Raw genomic sequence first — 17117 nt, 5'->3', positions numbered from 1 at the left:
GTTTATGCCCTTGACCACTGTCCTATCCTGCTCTCAGTTTAGACTGCAGAGAAAGTGTAGTTCGGTGTCCTCCGCTGTACAGAGAACAATACAGACCCCACACAGATCACACACGGTGAGTAACAGATCTAGGATGAGAACCCAAGGGGTGTGTGGGTGCAGGTGGAAAGGGATTTGTGGCAGAAAAAAAGGAAATGCTCCCCAAGGCCAACAAAACACTCCAAAATTTCATCCTTTCACATCAGAATGAAAAGTTCAAATATGAAAAAAGTGCCAGCCACTGGAAATACTATTTTGAATATATAAGCAATTTACCTGTTTTGAATGTCAAGTATGTGTTTTTCCACTGAGGAAATTACACAAAAATTCTGGAATTTTTTTCATGTTAGTAAATAGGTTCAGTAAGAGATACCGAGTTGACCACTCTCTTGACTTGAAAGTATAAACATTAATTAGGTGTTTTATAGCTCGTGCAATCCTTGTAGAAGCAAAGTGCTCTTTAATTGTCAAGTTTCTCCTCCTGGAAAGGCTACATGAAAGTATCATAGCATTTACCAAAAAATAAGGAAAAAAAATGAACACAGTGTTATATATTACAAGTATTCTATATTCTATATCAGAGAAAGATATTATATATTAGGTATTACCAATTAGACAATAAATTTACTGACATGAACATCTAGATAGCCCGCCCCCAACTTTTATAATAAAAGCCTGGTGAAACCCTACTCATAACATAAAGGTCTGGGAGACACCAGAAGGAACTCACCCTGTTACGAGATATTTACGCCTGTGATCAAACTGAAATAGAACTCTGCTTTCCTCTGTGTTTCACTTATTTTGAGAAGTTAAGAAGAAATTGTTCTAAACTGAAAAATGTGCACCCTTTTGTACATTTTAAGCAATAAAGCTTCTGAAGTATTGTTCTAAGAGACTAAATCAAACTTTCCTAAATAGGCCCAAAGCAAAAGCCTCTGTAATAGGAAACAGGATTAGAAAATTATTACAATTGTGCATGAGCAGTGTTAATTCAACTTTTCTGATGTTATACCCCTTATATACACACAAATAACACCAAAGTTTCATGACAAAATACTTACCCTCCTACGGGCAATGCACTCTGATAACTTTTCTATTCTTTTCTTTAAAAAGAAATTCCTAATTGGCTGCAACCTACCTCATCAGTTACCCATCCCATCAGTGGTCCCTTAATGCACCATGGTTTGAAAAACACCCTGGTTCATAGTGAAGTCTTACCAAGGTTTGTGGGCATTTTCCCCAGAAGACAACACTCACACTAACAAACCTGAAACGGTCACAAGTTTCTGTGAGAAATCTACCGAGAAACTGCTTGGCATGTCAGTGGTGCCAGTAAAGAGAAGAGAAGGATATGTGTATTGACTCTCCTCCGATGAGCTCACCATCATGAGGGCTGTGGCCGCTGCTCATCATTTCGGCCCCACGTTGGGTAATAAAACGGGTCAGACACACATACTTCTTGCTTTGAAGCAATACCCTGGGTGTGTCCATAGTTTGGCTGTGGATTGCAGGCAAATCTCTGTGCACTCCGCAGAGAAAAATGGGAATCCACAACCGTTCAGGCAAGTGAGAGAAAAACCTTCCCTCAAAGAGACCAGGTGGGTAAAAGCTGACTGTGGCTGGCACTGTCCTGTACAAGGATACAGATCCCAGCAAACCTCCCTCCAATTCCCTCTGCTGTGTATCCTTACATTTCTCTGTCTTGGCTAATCACTGGAAAGAGAAAGGGAGCTCAGAAAATAATTAATGTGTTTAAGAAAGACCTAAGAATTACTATTACTATTATTATTATTGACAAGCAAAAGAAACATTACCCCCCATCGCTGGCCAAAATCTTAAATAAATTCCAATATACAAAATCAAGGTGCTGCCGCACTGGGGGAGCAGTGGTGCTGAGAGTGCCCCACACTCCTCCGTCTCACCCCCCAGGCCCTGACTCTTCCTGGAACCCGAGCCTCCCAAGAGAGGCAGCCACACAATCATAACTAAGGCAGCCACTGTCTCACTGTCAGCAATGTTCCCTCTCCAGGCCGCGCTTGCTCTCATCTCTCCCTACCCGAGCCCAGAACGGCCTCAAGCTGCAGCAGGCGACCTGCTGCAGCAGGCGACCTGCCACCCCGCGCCCATGTGAAGCAACACTTCTCGAACTGTCACTCTCCAGCTGCCTCCCTTCCCTCTACCACACTGATGGGACTGTCGGAAGTAAAAGACCATCAGCCCAACCAGCTGGGTCCTCGCTCCTCACTGTCTCCCGCCCCTCTTGCTCTAGAACACTCTGACCGAGCAAACCAGCAAAACTCCTCTGACAGCCACTCCAACAGAAAGTAAGATTCTAAGGAACTGATCAAACTATTAAAAGTTTTAAGTTACTATAAAAGCACAAAACCGAGTTCTCTAATACAGCCAAAGCTGATTTCTTAATTCCTTTCTGGCGAGAAATCTTGGAATTGCTCAGACGTACCAACTGCAGCAATGCAGAGGGAAAAGAGCGGCCTTCCCAACATCTCTGACTGGTCCTGACAGACCTGAGACACAACGGCGGGAACACAGTGTGCATGGAGTCAGTGCTGCTGTGGCCACACTCACCCTAGCGTGTGAGGTTTTCTGTGGCAAAGATGCAATGAATTGTCTTTTTCTTTGAAGAGCCTATCATTTATGTTTTAAATATGAGGGCTTTCTGAGAAACTGAAACCTTTAAAAGGGCTGAAATTAAATACTTTGTCATGTTGAATGGAAAGAATACTGCCCCTAGTACAATAAAACTGATGAGAACTAAAGGAGTAGGTAGAGAGTATGCCTTGGAAAAAGTGACCTGGCTGAGACACAAGTGGAAATACGGTAAGTTTAATACATAGCAAAGTTAAGAAACACTGGATCTTACTTACACTAAAAATACAAGTTTTAAAGCCTCTTCCTGGATGGGAAGTCCTACTCCCAATATATTTAATTACCTATGATCACATTATTTCCAATATTTTAAAAACTCAGCTCAAGCTGTTCACAATTTATTTTCATATAATTAACATGTTGACATAACTTTCAAAATGATGTCTGGTAATAGAAAAAAAAATAGTACCTTTTCCAATTCTCTTGGTATTCGCATACAAGTGTATACTCTTTCTCTTCTTTCTGTATACTTGGCCTCATTATGTTCAAGGAAGTACCCTCTTGTTAGTTCAGCACTGAGGAACCTCAACAACGAAAGCTCTACAGGAAAAGAAAATGACACAAAACAAAAAGAACAGTATTTATCAAGAAACTTACATGCTAGCTGGGGCCGAAGATAATACAAATATAAAACAAAAAGAGAATAAAACAAAGCAGTCTGTAATTCTGTGCCCAGAACTGAACAGCTACAAACAAATGATCAGCAAAAATTATTGACAAAATTGCTACTCCATGTGGTATAAAGGGAAAAAGACACAGGAATATAAAAAGAACAATTACTATGAGCCAGAATAGAAAAGTGTTTCCAAGAGTGCAGTCCTGGGTCTTATAGGTGATATAGGAGTTAGACTGATAGATATAAGGGAGAGTAGAGATCAAGTATTTACAAAATGAATAAATGTATATATCCTTATCTATATATATGATTCTACATAAGCTAAAAGAGAGCCAAGTCACCTAAACAGGCATTGTTCGGGTCCAAAAACCATCCTGGGTGAACTACATTGGTATCAGTGTAACTTCTTTCTTTAGCCTCAGAGATCCTGCAAAAGTACCTAAATAATGCCATTTCCCTAGGTGAAGGCCTACCAACAGGATAATAATCATCATCCTAAGTCATACAAAGTAGAACCTCAACAAGATCTGAAAGACTCCCCTTTCCTTGGATTTGTCCACCTGTTCTCTCTGTTCCTCCAAAACAAATTCACCCAGAATCATCTCGTCTCAAATGAAAGTAAGGCCAAAGGAGGTTGAGTACTTTCCCCTTGGCTGTACCTGGAGTCTCTGGGATGAGATGCTAAGGTTCCAACCCCTTCCCTGACAGCCCTCACTGACTTTTCAGGATCCCTGATTCCCATTACCATCCTAGCCTTACTCCCCAGGAAGCCAAGCCCTCTTCCAGAGTCAGGATACCAAAGGCTTCAATTGGTCCTCTTTGCCCTGAGCTGGCCCTTGTGGTCCTTTTACCAAACACAGTGTTGGTGTTCCCTCCAAAAAATGACAAAGAGGGAAGGTGGATTTCATGCATGAGTACTGACTCACGGAATTGCATCTTATGTGAGTGCCAGGATTTAAAGTCCGCAGGGATGGGGAAGAGTCTAGAGTCAAAAACACCCTTGAAAAGCCCTTAGGAAGACCCAGAAGGAGACTTACTACCTCCTGGTGGGCTGAAAACAGCTTACTTCCTCCAGCATTGAACAGATGGCGAGTTCTTCTGAGCATCAGGTCAAATGGGCTGCTCATGTATAGAGGTTATATTACACAAAAAAATACATACATATGTGTACACATTTCTTTAAACTCCAGATTCGTCCTCTCTCTGGAGAGTTAGTGATACCATACCAGATATCTAGGGATTGAAACAGACGGGAGAGAAAAGCAGACTTCCACCCACTCCATCTTTGAGCAGGGCAGGCCGAATCATCAAACGCACTGTGAGCATCATGCTCTCAGTACATTTACAGTTGAAGCTAGGGACATCAGAGGTGAACTGTACTGTTCACATATTAATAGATGTTCCGATTAGAAGGGCTTAGTATCACCAAATCCATGCAGAGTACAATTTTTGATTGGGAACTTTCTAATACACTGTAGACTGGCTAGATCCAGAACACGATCTGCCGTATGAAGGGGAGAAAAAGAAAGCCTTCTGAGCTGCAAACAAGAACAGCCAAACCAATGAAAGATAAAAATCATACTCGTGGGGCACCTGAGTGGCTCAGTTGGTGAAGCGTCTGTTGTTGGCTCAGGTCATGATCCCAGGGTGCTGGGATGGAGCTCCACATGGAGCTCCCTGCTCAGTGGGGGTCTGCTTATCCCTCTTTCTCCCCCTCTGCCCGTCCCCCTGCTCGTGCTCTCTCTTTCTCAAATAAATATATTTTTTTAAGATTTTATTTATTCATTTGAGACAGAGAGATACAGAGAGGGAGAGAGCATGAGCAGGGGGAGAGGCAGAGGGAGAGGGAGAAGCAGGCTCCCCGCCGAGCCAGGAGCCAGACGTGGGGCTCGATCCCAGGACCCTGGGATCATGACCTGAGCCGAAAGCAGGTGCTTAGCCATCTGAGCCACCCAGGCGCCCCTAAATAAAATCTTTAAAAAAATATATAGATACTCTTATTCAGTTGAGTCTTCCAGTTAGAAAGCAAAGGCTGTGCTTTAAAAAAAAAAAAAAGATTTTATTTATTTATATGAGCGAGAGAGCGCGCAGGCGAACACAGAGGGAAAAGGGAGACGCAGACTCCCCGCCAAGCATGGAGTCCAATACGGGGCTCGATACCAGGACCCTGGGATCATGACCTGAGCCGAAGGCAGACGCTTAACGGCTGAGCCACCCAGGCGCCCCAGAAAGCAAGAGAAGTTCTGATTAGCTGATATGGATCAATAAATATGTCATAAACATCAATCCTTTCATGTAAAATCTGAGAAGCAGCAGGCTCTCCGAAGGCAGGACAGACTGTACTGATACCAGTGAGCCCCAAAAGTCACTTCACCAGGATTCCCGTCCACACTCCTGCCTGCTACCCTCCCACCATAGGCGCTGCCCTCTTTAATTGCCCAACTTTTCGGCCCTGGGTGTCTCTGGCAGCTTCTCCCCCACCTGACCTGCAAGGGTTTGCTGGCTCAGTGTTCCCATCACTGTGTCCTAACGAAGCACCAGTTAAGAGTGAAACACTGGCCATCCCTGAAGGCTCTTATTCCTTGGCGTGTCCTTTTCTCTTTTTCCTATTCTCTTTGGACAGTCTAAGGTTAAAACCATCATCTGAATCCTAAAGTCATCATATCTGACCCTGGGAACCTGGACTCGTATTTCCAGCTGCCTCCTGGGCAACTCCACTTGGAGCCCCCCCTCTTACCTTGAACGTGCAAGCGGAGCTCAGGATCTTCCCCCACAATCTACCCTCTCCTGCAGCCCTGACTTTAGCGTGTGCACCACAGTGACACCGCTGTATGTTAGAAGCTTGGGGCTACCCTGCTCCTCTCACAAAACCCCACTGACTCGTCGTCTGGCACATTTATTCACTTACTCCCTCTCTCTCTATGCCACCCTAGTTTGGTCCTTCTCACCGCGCCCCCCCCCCACACCGCCCCCAGTTCCCACCTAAGCTTCCTGACTCATGCCCTTCTTCCAGTCTTTCCTCCCTTCAGCCCTAACCCTGCTGGGCAGCCAGAGCCAACATGCTCACAGACTGGCTGCGGGCCCCCTTCAGTGCTCTCTGCCACCTGCGGGACAGGCCCTACACCTCTGCGGCAGTGACACCAGATCCCCGACCACTTGGCCCCCTCCTATGTTCTCAGTCATGCCTCACACCTGCCTCTGCTGAATCTCTAGGTCACAATTCTCTAGTTACGCTACGTTTCACTTCTTGCGAACAGGGCAGTCGGTTGACACCTATCTCAGGGCTGTGGTTACTCCAGGTAGTTCTGGAACAGAATTCCCCTCCAGTTTCCCACAGGTGACCACGCACAGGCGCCTGCTCTGTGAAGCCAGCCCCAGGTTTTCTGAACAGAACGCAGCCTTCCCCCACTCGGCTGGCACAGCGACTACCTGTTCTGGCGCTTCTACCACCACACTCCTTTTGGGGCCTTGTTTTGTCCTTTCCTTTGCATCCTCGGGGTCCAGCACGTCATAGGTGTTCAATACACGCTTGCTCAAAGACTATATGGGATCAGAGAAGGAGGAGGAAAAATCAGAGAGCAGTGTGGCTGAGAGAACAAAAACAGAACCAGAAATCAGAAGTGGCAAAAGCAGAGAGAACACCAGATTCCTGAGAAAACAGCCTGTGACTGAGACTTTCCCGAGCCTGGGCGGGAGTCGGAAAAGAGTGACGAGCTCCGGCGCCTCACTGGCCGCAGCTGCCACTGCAGATAAGGAGCCTCCTGGCTGTGTGTGTGTCTAAGTGACTGTAAAGGCTCACCCACCAGGTATCTGAACCTCCCCCGAAAAGGATAGGGTGCCATGCTGGCAGGCACAGCCAGCGAGCGCCCTGGGCTGCACGACAAGGATGCTTGCCTTATCCACAGGAAGGGCAGGGAGTGAAGCTGGGCAGCCTGCTAGTATGTCAGCTGTGTTAAGGAAATATACAACAGGCTATTATGGACTTTTAAATTTAAAACAGCAAATTAAATCAAAAGACTGAGACAGCTATACCCTGTTTACTTAGAAAATTATCCTCCGCCGTGGCGTCTTCCCTGATGACGCAGTTTACCGAGTTTTACCATAATAAGAGTTTTGTTATGATCCACAAGAAAAGCAGGGATTAGCAATCAGAAGAAGGGGGTTCTGGCATTCTCTCTATCACACATGAGTCCTGTGACCCTGCTCACATCATAGGTCTCAATTTCACAGAAGAGAAAACTGAGGCTTGGAGCAGTTTTAGAACCTGCCTGGGGTCCATGCAAGATGGCCAAGGGACCGAGAGAGGATCTGCCTGAAAGCACAAGACAACTGCAAAGCATGACACAAGGTCTTGAACTCCTTACTAGTAATTTCATAGGATCTGAGGTAGTACTTAATTCTGGTTTGGGGATTTCCTAGTGTTTATTGATGCTGCTTCTGCAATCCTGTTTTCATGGATAAACAGTAATGGGGCAAATAAGTATATTCAACAAACTAACCTAATAACTAATTTTCTGTAAACAAGTCATACAGTATAAACCTACAAAAGTGTCTTAACTATAATACAAATATAAAACAGTGGTATGTGAGGCTTCTACTTCTAGAAATGCAAGAATTTTAGTTATAAACACCCAATTAAATTCCACAATGGAAAATTTAAAAGTATGCACTTAAAAAAATCAAAATGAGGGGCGCCTGGGTGGCTCAGTTGTTTAGCATCTGCCTTCGGCTCAGGTCATGGTCCCAGGGTCCTGGGATGGAGTCCCACATCGGGCTCCCTGCTCGGCGGGAAGCCTGCTTCTCCCTCTCCCACTCCCCCTGCTTGTGTTCCTATTCTCGCTGTGTCTCTGTCAAATAAATAAATAAAAATAAACAAAAATCAAAATGATAAAAACATTTTAATGCAGAGCTCTCATAACTATTAGGCATATTCCACTGTTAGGTCCACTTTGCAGATGAAGAAACCAAGGGATAGAGAGGTTAAGGAGGTCTCCAAGGTCACACAGGAAGAAAGCAGTAGAGCCAGGATTCAAAATCAAGCAGTCTATCCTCAAAGCATGTGCTTTTTGGCACTAGATTATTTTTTAATTTTTTATTTGAATTCAATTTAGTTAACACATACTGTATTATTAGTCTCAGGGGCAGAATTTAGTGATTCATCAGTTGCATATAAAGGCCAGTGCTCATCACATCACGTGCCCTCCCTAACACCAGTCACCCAGTTACCCCATGCCACCACCCACCTCCCCTCCAGCAACCCTGTTTGTTTCCTAGAGCTAAGTCTCTTATGGTTTGCCTCCCTCTGTTTTTATCTTATTTTATTTTCCTTCCCTTCCCCTATGCTCCTCTGTTTTGTTACTTAAGCTCCACATACGAGTGAAATCATATGGTATTTGTCTATCTCTGATTTATTTCGATTAGCATAATACCCTCTAGTTTCATCCACATCGCTGCAAATGGCAAGATTCTGTTCCTCCTGTTTGCTGAGCAATATTCCATTATACTCACACCCCCCCCCCCCACATCTTCTTTATCCATTCATCTGTAGATGGACATCTGGGCTCTTTCCATACTTTGGCTATTGTGGACCCTCTGCTATAAACATTGGGGTGCATGTTGCACTAGATTATTTTGCCTATCATTGTCTCAAGTGCTTTTGTAAACAGGCCACTATGTACTTTCTAGAAAACTGGGAACACCCCTACCCCCATCCTCCTCTTTCTCTGTGTTTCACATACAGCACCCTGGGTTTACTTCTCTGAAGTTAACAGGGTTAACTGGTCAGCTCCCTTACCAGCTCATGAGCTGTTTGAAAGCAGGCACCACGAATCCTGATCTTCCCAATGTCCAGCCCCCAGTGAGTCCTAAATCTGAGGGAAGTGCCCGCATATAATTAACACCATACTGATGGGCTAGGGAATGGTTTTTTAAAGATACACTAAAGCAATACTAACAAAAGAACCAAGCTTCATGGAGTGAAATATTTCGGAAGCTTTATCTTACCTTCTTCTCCCCCACTCCTGTAAAACTGGCCCTGCTTAAGGAATTAGGATCCTCCCACTTTATGCCAAGAGGCAGTTTACAAAGGTCTTGCACAGAGTACTTCATAAAATTCTCACAACAACTCTGAGAGCCAAAGAGAGCAAGATAATGGTGTTCACGTTTTACAAATGAAGAAACTGAGGATCATAGAGGTTAAGAGACTTGTCCAAAGTTACTGAAAGGTTAAGATGCAAATTGGGAACAGAATCTGGATCTCTGACCTCCAAGTCCAGAGTGCTTTCTCCCCTACACCATAATTAGCATCCATCTACCCGACAAGATAACCTAGCCCTAACCTGGCTTCAACCGGCCAGAAAGAGCCCTTTGATTCATACTGAAGGAGAAGGGGCTTACGTTGCCCTGCAGCCTGAGCTAGTTAAGTTAGCCCTGCTGCTCTGTCAGCCACTTCACCTTCCCTAGCCATAGACAGGTTTTGCAGGATGCTACTTAATCTTCTGTTCCAAAGTATAGCTGTGGTTCACTGTTTTTGTACTTGTTGTTTTAAACATTGTTGTCTAGCATTCTACAGATTTGTCTGAACTTACTTGCCTGGCTAATTACCTAAGAAGGCTATTGTTCCTTCACCTGTGGGTGCCACCCCTCAAGAATTCTGGTCCACTTTAACTTTCTTCCATACTGTGGTGGCATTTCATTCCTTCTTAGCAAAAGTCACTCTCACTTGTTATGCCAAACATCTATCTTTATATTTTAAAAGCAAATTATTTTCCAAAATAAAATAATCCAAATGTTTATTTTCCAAACACTGACTTAGCTTTTTAGATGTCAACCAATTTAGTTCATTTATCTAGTTCTTACCAAGAAGAAATGTCAACACGTCTTTTAAAAATACTTATAATACAAACAAGTGCTTTTACATTGGAAGAACTAAGTTTTGCCACTTGTGAATATGTCATATAAGGAAAATAATACCAATCATAAATCCAAATCCGTTCCTCCAGAGTATTTTTAATCAATATTCATCTTTTACTGCAGAAATGCTCTGTGTTCTGGTATCTTAAATTGAGAAAAAGTACAATAAAAATTGCTTCTTCCTCATCCCTAAAAGAAGATTATGTTTAATTATCTTCTGGGATAGCTTGGTTTAGAAATAAGAAGCCAGGATACAAAAGTACTAATTAAAAATAATGAGTAATCATAAATATATTTAAATGTTAGGTAATATGTCTAAATATATCTTTCTTAAGATAGCACTGGCCATTAAAAAATTGGAAAGTAATATTGGTTAACTGTTAGGAAAATATTATAAAACATGCGAATCTCCAGTCTTAAATAATGTAAAATGGTAATAAACTTTACTAAGGTTACATAAAAGTATTACATGTAAGTTTGTTACACACAGAGGTTCATCCTTGTACAAGGCACATTAGAAATCAATACAACAGTGATTCTGTCTTCCTAAGTCAAATAACAGTAAAGGTACCAGTCAAATTTTTAAGACCCTCAAACTGCTTCTAAATAGTCTCACTTAGGGAAGTAAGGAATAGGTAGAATATTCATGAATTTATATACTTATAGATGGAAAACAGGGACACAAAGAGTAGTGACTGTTTCAAAGGTCACAAGGTTTCAGGGTTAAGGACTAAAAATGGGATCAGAATGTCAGTAATCTGACAGTCAATGCTATAGTCTTTCCAAAGACCTATTTCACCCAAGCATTCCTCAAACTGGGCCACTAATGAGCAGCCAGGGATGAATTTTGGAGGGTAAACTAGGATGAAGTTAAACATTTTAAAAAGCTGGGATACTGCCCAAAGACCAAAATGAGTAACTTCACTGCTTGTTTAATTTACATGCACTAGTTAAATAAAGCAAGTGAGAGTTTTAAAAGCAGAACAATAGTGTGTCAGAGAGAAGTTAACTTTACCTTACCTATCTCAGGATTGTGGTTAATCCAAGTAACTTCCCAGTCAGTTTTACAGTTATCATTACTTCCCTTTGTAAGTGAGAAATTAATTCAGAACAACAGCCTTTAATCATCCATGAGGATAAGTTTGGGGCCACAGGGATAACCATGTAACATATTCTATGGAGGATAAGGACCAATTAAATGAAAAGGTATTTTAATAAAAATAAGTTAATTGTAATAAGAATTTAAATTTTCAATTACACAAAAATAGGGCATAGAGAATATGAACAGTTAAAACTTCTGTCCCACTCAAAGTCTTTTGTGGTAACCGTAAAAAGGAGTTCAGTTGGCTTTTTGGGGTTTAGGCTTTCTTCCTGCCTCTGCTCATTCTCTCACAGAGGTAAAGCAAGAGGTCTAAAATGGGTAAAGAAAGAGAAAAGCAGCAAAAGAGATGGATAACAAATGTAAGCTCTAGAAGTGGAAGAGTCACCATTTAAACAAAAAGCAAAGCACGGGTTCCACAGCACTGCTGAAATCAGACACAATACTGTTCACCCATAACCTTACTTTAAGCTCTTTTGTTTTACAAGCAACACCTATCCCTATGCACATTCCAACACCTGCATCATATAGGTATTGTTTTATCCTCACTGACAGGTACAATGCTTATTTTACACCAGTTCTTCTACTGTTAAGTCTTCACCGGCACCAGAGCCTGCTCATGTACTTCAGATACTCAACCACCTAGTAGTGGAGTCATGAAACAGAGCCAAAAGAATTAGGCAAGTGGTCTAAGCAAGCACAGAGTCTAAGAGCAATTTAACAACCAAACCAGGCCAAGAACAGATTACCTAATTCTTAGTTCAAAGTTGACTTGCTAGAGTAGATTCCTAAATGGGAACATGGTTATATAGAAACTCTCCCCCTTAAAACTTTTACAGATGAGCAAAGTGGGGAATGAGTGCAAAACTATGGTAATATGTACTTATTATCTGAGCTTATGTCAAAAAGGACAACAGAAGTTGGTAGTATTATCTGAGCTTATGTCAAAAAGGACAACAGAAGTTGGTAGTATTTTTTTTTTTTAAAGATTTTATTTATTTATTTGAGAGAGAGAATGAGGGATAGAGAGCATGGGAGGGAAGAGGGTCAGAGGGAGAAGCAGACTCCCTGCTTGGCAGGGGGCCCGATGTGGGACTCGATCCCGGGACTCCAGGATCATGACCTGAGCCGAAGGCAGTTGCTTAACCAACTGAGCCACCCAGGCGCCCAGAAGTTGGTAGTATTTTTAAGAGCAGGAACAAAAGAAGACAGAAGAGATGAATCTGTAGGTCTGCACAATACCAAGAGTCCAAGAACTGTGATCACATAAAGCAACAGTGGAATATACAACGAATGTTCTGAGAGAGAGAAAGAGACAGGTATGATGAGTAGAATATCCCTTTTGCACTCTTAGGGTGTAAGTACTAGTACCAGAGGAACAGTTTTAACCCACCGCCAGGCTACATGTGAGCCAAAGTCGGGGCACAGAGAATCAAGTGATTCAAAGAGTCTGAAATGAGAAACAAAATGAAAGCTTACACTTTATGTAGATACACGTACATGGTATATGTAACGGCTTATACACAAATGAATATTCATATATATCTTCTAAATATATAAATGGACAAAGATAGGTATAAAACAAAAATATTAACCTCAAATACTATGGTTTGAATTATTTTACTTGGATGGGGAGGGTGTGGATAAGACCTAGTCTATGTACTCATTCATGGTATCCTAGGTTATTGGGACAGGCCAACAAACATTTATAAGACCTCTAAATTCCTTGGGAGAAATAATAAAAAGGACTTTGGAACTAACTGATGGTTAGGCCACCAAGACACTAAGATTGTGACTTTCAAAGGAAAAAACCAAGGTTGCCCTAAACTGGAGAGGAGGAACTAGAGGATCAGAGGCAGGTGACAGTGGTAGCCACACTTGGGGTGAGCACAGTATAACCTACAGAGATGTTGAATCACTCTGCTGTACACCTGAAACTATACAACACTGTGCCAACTACACTAAAAAAAAAAAAAATTTTTTTTTTTAATGGACAAGTAACACCTTAAATATAAACACAGAAGCTTGGAAGACATTTGATTCAGGGAGAAATGCTTCCCACATGACACTAGGTGGTGCCACTCAAAGGCCCTCTGGCCCAGGCCAGCCCCTAGGGAACAGTTTTCTAAACACTGCACTAGGGAGGAGGGAAAGGTTCTAGAGCAGTAGAAAGGGGCGATGCTAGAACAGCAAGGTGAAGCAGAGCCGCTCAGCAGCCTGGGTATTTAAGAATGACTGAAAGAATTCTAATCTCCAACCAATGCGGCATCAGAGTTAGAGGGTGGATGCCAGCAGGGGCAAGATCTGTGTGCCTAGCAGAGTAGAGACACCCGGGGCCCCCATGGAACAACACTGGTTGGTGACCCCAGCTGAACTATTCCTGAGATTCTTACCTAAGTCTTGATCCCCAAGACTTGCCACGGTCATCTCTCCTCGCAAAAGACTGATGGAATTAGGGAAACAACGACGGCCATCCCAACAAATAAAGCTGGAAGTGTCTCCCGGATAAAAACTTTCTGCAACTAGGTTAAAAGTCCAACTTCCAACAGGTTGAGTAAACCACGCTCAGAAACTCATGTTGATGAAGAATGCGTGCGTGGTGCGAAGTCTGAGGAAGTCCGTGGTACCAGATACTCAGACCCATCACGGGAAGGGCCAGGAAAGGGGTGTTAGGGGTTATTCCAAAAACCTAACATCTGTGCTCATCAAAAGGCTCCTGACAACTTCATTTTCTGTGTATGCAAACAACAACAAAAAGGGCTTTTATAATATTGGCTTTCCTGAAACTCAGAAATATTTTAAAGCCATTGTAGTGAAACCCGGCCACTCCTGTTTCCATTTGCACCAGAGCATCTTTAAGGTTCAAGTCTAAGCCGGTAAACAGACAGCTGAGAGATTTAATACTGTCTTACTTAGATCCTGCCAGTTCAGAAAGTAAATACTCTGGAAACCAAGTATTTAACTGACAACTAAACCAAACAGTTGAGAATTTTTAAGTGGTTAATTGAAAAAGACTGAACAAGGCACAGTCTGTACTTATTTTTCAAAGATACAGACCTCTTCAAAATCTAACCTCTGTCTACTTCTGACAATTAGCAAATCACACAGGATCTCACCCAATCAACCTTCTGGTATTTTGAGTACTCCCACATTTTTCAATATTCAAGTACAATCAATGATGCAGTAAGCCTTAGGACTGAACATTCATTTGCAGGAACTGAAGGAAATAACGGCTAATGGAGCCCCTACTGCCCACCAGAAGCAATTTTGGGGGAAGAAATTTAATGGAGTTATGGCTCAGCTGCTGTTTAAAACTTAGAATTACATAAAAATGTAAATGTGATCACTAAACTCAATGAAACATGTATCTCAAAATCTCTTTTTCTTTGAAACCTAATATACAACTACAGGATGAATACGAATGCAATTTAATTTTTTTTAAAAAAAGGAATCCCACAGTTTACAAAATAGTATTCTAACAACATGCTTAAAGTTGGTGGTTGAAAGTAGGATTCACAAAGGCATCTTTTCCTGTACAGCCTTTTTTTTTTTTTTTTTTAAGAGGCTTAAGTTTCGGTTTAGGAAAAGTTCACAGGTAACATTTTGAAGAGAGGTTTCCACGTATTTCTGTTCTGGGCAAAAGTACTGAACTTCACGGTCATTACCACATTACTAGCTGCGGCTGAGGAACACTTATTTGGAGGGCAAGTGAACGGGTTTCTATGGCTCCAGTTCGCTTAAAATACACAACGAAAAAGTCACCTTGGCATGAAAATAATTAAGACATCAGCCCCGAGCGTCTCAGTTTGGAGCTCCCTGCGACGCAGAAGGTGCTCGCCAACGCTACCGGGCGGGAGCACACCCCGGGGGTCTTTCGGAAGGACCTTCCAAAAGCGGTCAGGTGACCCCGCACAGAACTTCCCGGGCCGCGGCTTGGTTGTCTCGGGCACACCTGGCCGCGCGTGTGCCGCGGGGGCCCGGGGGCCCGGGGGCCGCGCGCCGACCCCGCCCGGCGAGCTGTCAGCGGCCGCGGAGCCACGGAGCCCCCCAGGAGCCTCGGCGGCTCGCGCCCCCACAGCCCGGGCGGCCCCGGAGGCGGCTGCGGCAGCGGGGCTGGGGCTCCGGATCGCGAGACGCTCGCCGCCGCCCTAGGCGCGGCCTAGCGCCGCCCGCCCGCCTCACCTGCGCGGCTGCGGCGCCGCTCCCGCCGCCGGTCGCTCTCGTAGAAGCCCAGCGTCTCCGTGTGCTGAGGCGCCGGCGGGGGCCCGTGGCCGCCGCCGCCGCCGCCTCCCGGCTGCTCCGCCTCGCCGCGGCCGTCCCATTCCGGGCCGTCCGCGCCGCTACCGCCACCTTCCCCCGGGGCGGCCGCATCGGCGACGCCCGCCATGTTCCGAGCACAACAAACTGTCCCCACCACCTCCCTCCAGCCTCCGGCCCGGCCTCCGCCTCCGGCCGGCCCCCTCCCGGCCTCGCCCCGCCCCTCGCCGGAGCCCGGGCCGCCGCCACCGCCGCCGCCATCCGCTGCTCGCCGGCTGGCGCGCGCCATTGGCGTCAGCGGCGCGTGGGAGGCCGCCGCCGCCGTCGCCGCCGCCACGGCCGCCGCCATCTTCTTCCTGCCCTCGGCGTGGCGCGCGGTCATTTCCCGCGCCGCGGCGGGCTCGGCCGTCCGGGACACCGCGCCCGGCTCCATGCAGCTGGGCCGCGCGGCCGGAGACGGCGGCCGCCTCCGGGGCTCGGGTCGGGGGCCGGGCGGCAGCGGGCCGGGCGCGGCGGCGGACGGAGGGTCGGCGGAGGAGCCCCGGGGCGGCGGCCGCTGCACCCGCTGCCTGTCGTCTGCGAGGTGTCCGGCCGCCCGCCCGGGGCCCCTTTTGCAGGCTCGGTGCCCGGAGTGCGCCGGCGCCGCCTGCCCGGTCTTGGCACCGCCCGCGCGGCCCCGGCAGCGAGGGCCAGGCTCCAGATCCCCGACCTCCGTGAGCACCGACTCCATACGTCCGCTATTTGGACTCCATGTCTTCTGCATATTTATGGTCGCCCGTCACATTCCCTCGCCGCTGGGTTTCCGTTGACAGTTTCCAAAACACTCGGGCAAGGAGGAGCTCGGGGATGCTGCCCTGCAGGTGGGGGCGCGGAGGGGAAGCCCGAGGAGCCGGGTGCCTTGTGCATTTCATGCTCCCGCGGGCGTATTAGCCTGTTTTTCGGGATTAGGGTTGGGATACGGCTCTTGGCCGCCGCGGTGCCGGTGCTCCATCACCTGGGCGGCCGCTTTACTTGGCCCGTCCTTTGCTGCTCTGGCGAGTAATTGCCTGCGGAGCGCGGTGTCGAGACCACCCGCCGCAGGAAAGGTGCAAGTGAAGATGCTCCAGTGAAGGGGCCGGGGGACTTTGCTACCTGCTTCCCACGTGGTTGTTCCGTGCTTTATTTAGGGTGACCGTGGCAGGTCTGTTTGCCAACTTCAAGAACCGACCTGTGCAAAAGGGAAGTTGTAATCCTTCCCCTAACATTAAGCTCCCCGGAATTTTCCCTAGACCTAAACCTGACAGCCAGATATAAACGGGTGTGAATAGAGCAAAATTGAGCTCCTGTTGATTCATCAGAGAACCTTGAGGGTTCTGTTGTCACTAATGAGTGCTTAAATTTGCAGACCCAGCAAATTTAACAGTGGGCTGTTTGGGGGCAGCATGCCGAAAGCGGCCACCCGCCAGTCTGACAGCAGGGTAAGAGCCCAGATGAGCGACCAAGATGGACTGAAAGGGCCCCAGAGGTGGCACCTGACCCTCACCCACC

At 45.6% G+C, this 17117-nt stretch overlaps 1 protein-coding gene across 1 annotated transcript in view; it reads right to left on the bottom strand.

The window, feature by feature from the left end:
- Positions 1–16368, bottom strand: part of TAPT1 (transmembrane anterior posterior transformation 1) — a 57945-nt gene extending 41577 nt beyond the window's left edge. Inside the window, exons 1-2 of the mRNA XM_028087257.2 lie at positions 15516–16368; positions 3116–3246 (exon numbers count right to left, since the gene is read on the bottom strand). Of these exons, the coding sequence (XP_027943058.2) occupies positions 3116–3246; positions 15516–16353 (969 nt within the window). The 5' untranslated portion in view covers positions 16354–16368. The remainder of the gene's footprint in view (positions 1–3115; positions 3247–15515) is intronic.
- Between the last annotated feature and the right edge of the window lie 749 nt (positions 16369–17117).

This window comes from Eumetopias jubatus, unplaced genomic scaffold (assembly GCF_037043125.1).
Source record: "Eumetopias jubatus isolate StellerSeaLion01/CBP00866 unplaced genomic scaffold, mEumJub1_p1.0 scaffold_2, whole genome shotgun sequence".
Classification (NCBI taxonomy): Eukaryota; Metazoa; Chordata; class Mammalia; order Carnivora; family Otariidae; genus Eumetopias; species Eumetopias jubatus.
This window is presented reverse-complemented; position numbering and strand designations above follow the sequence as displayed.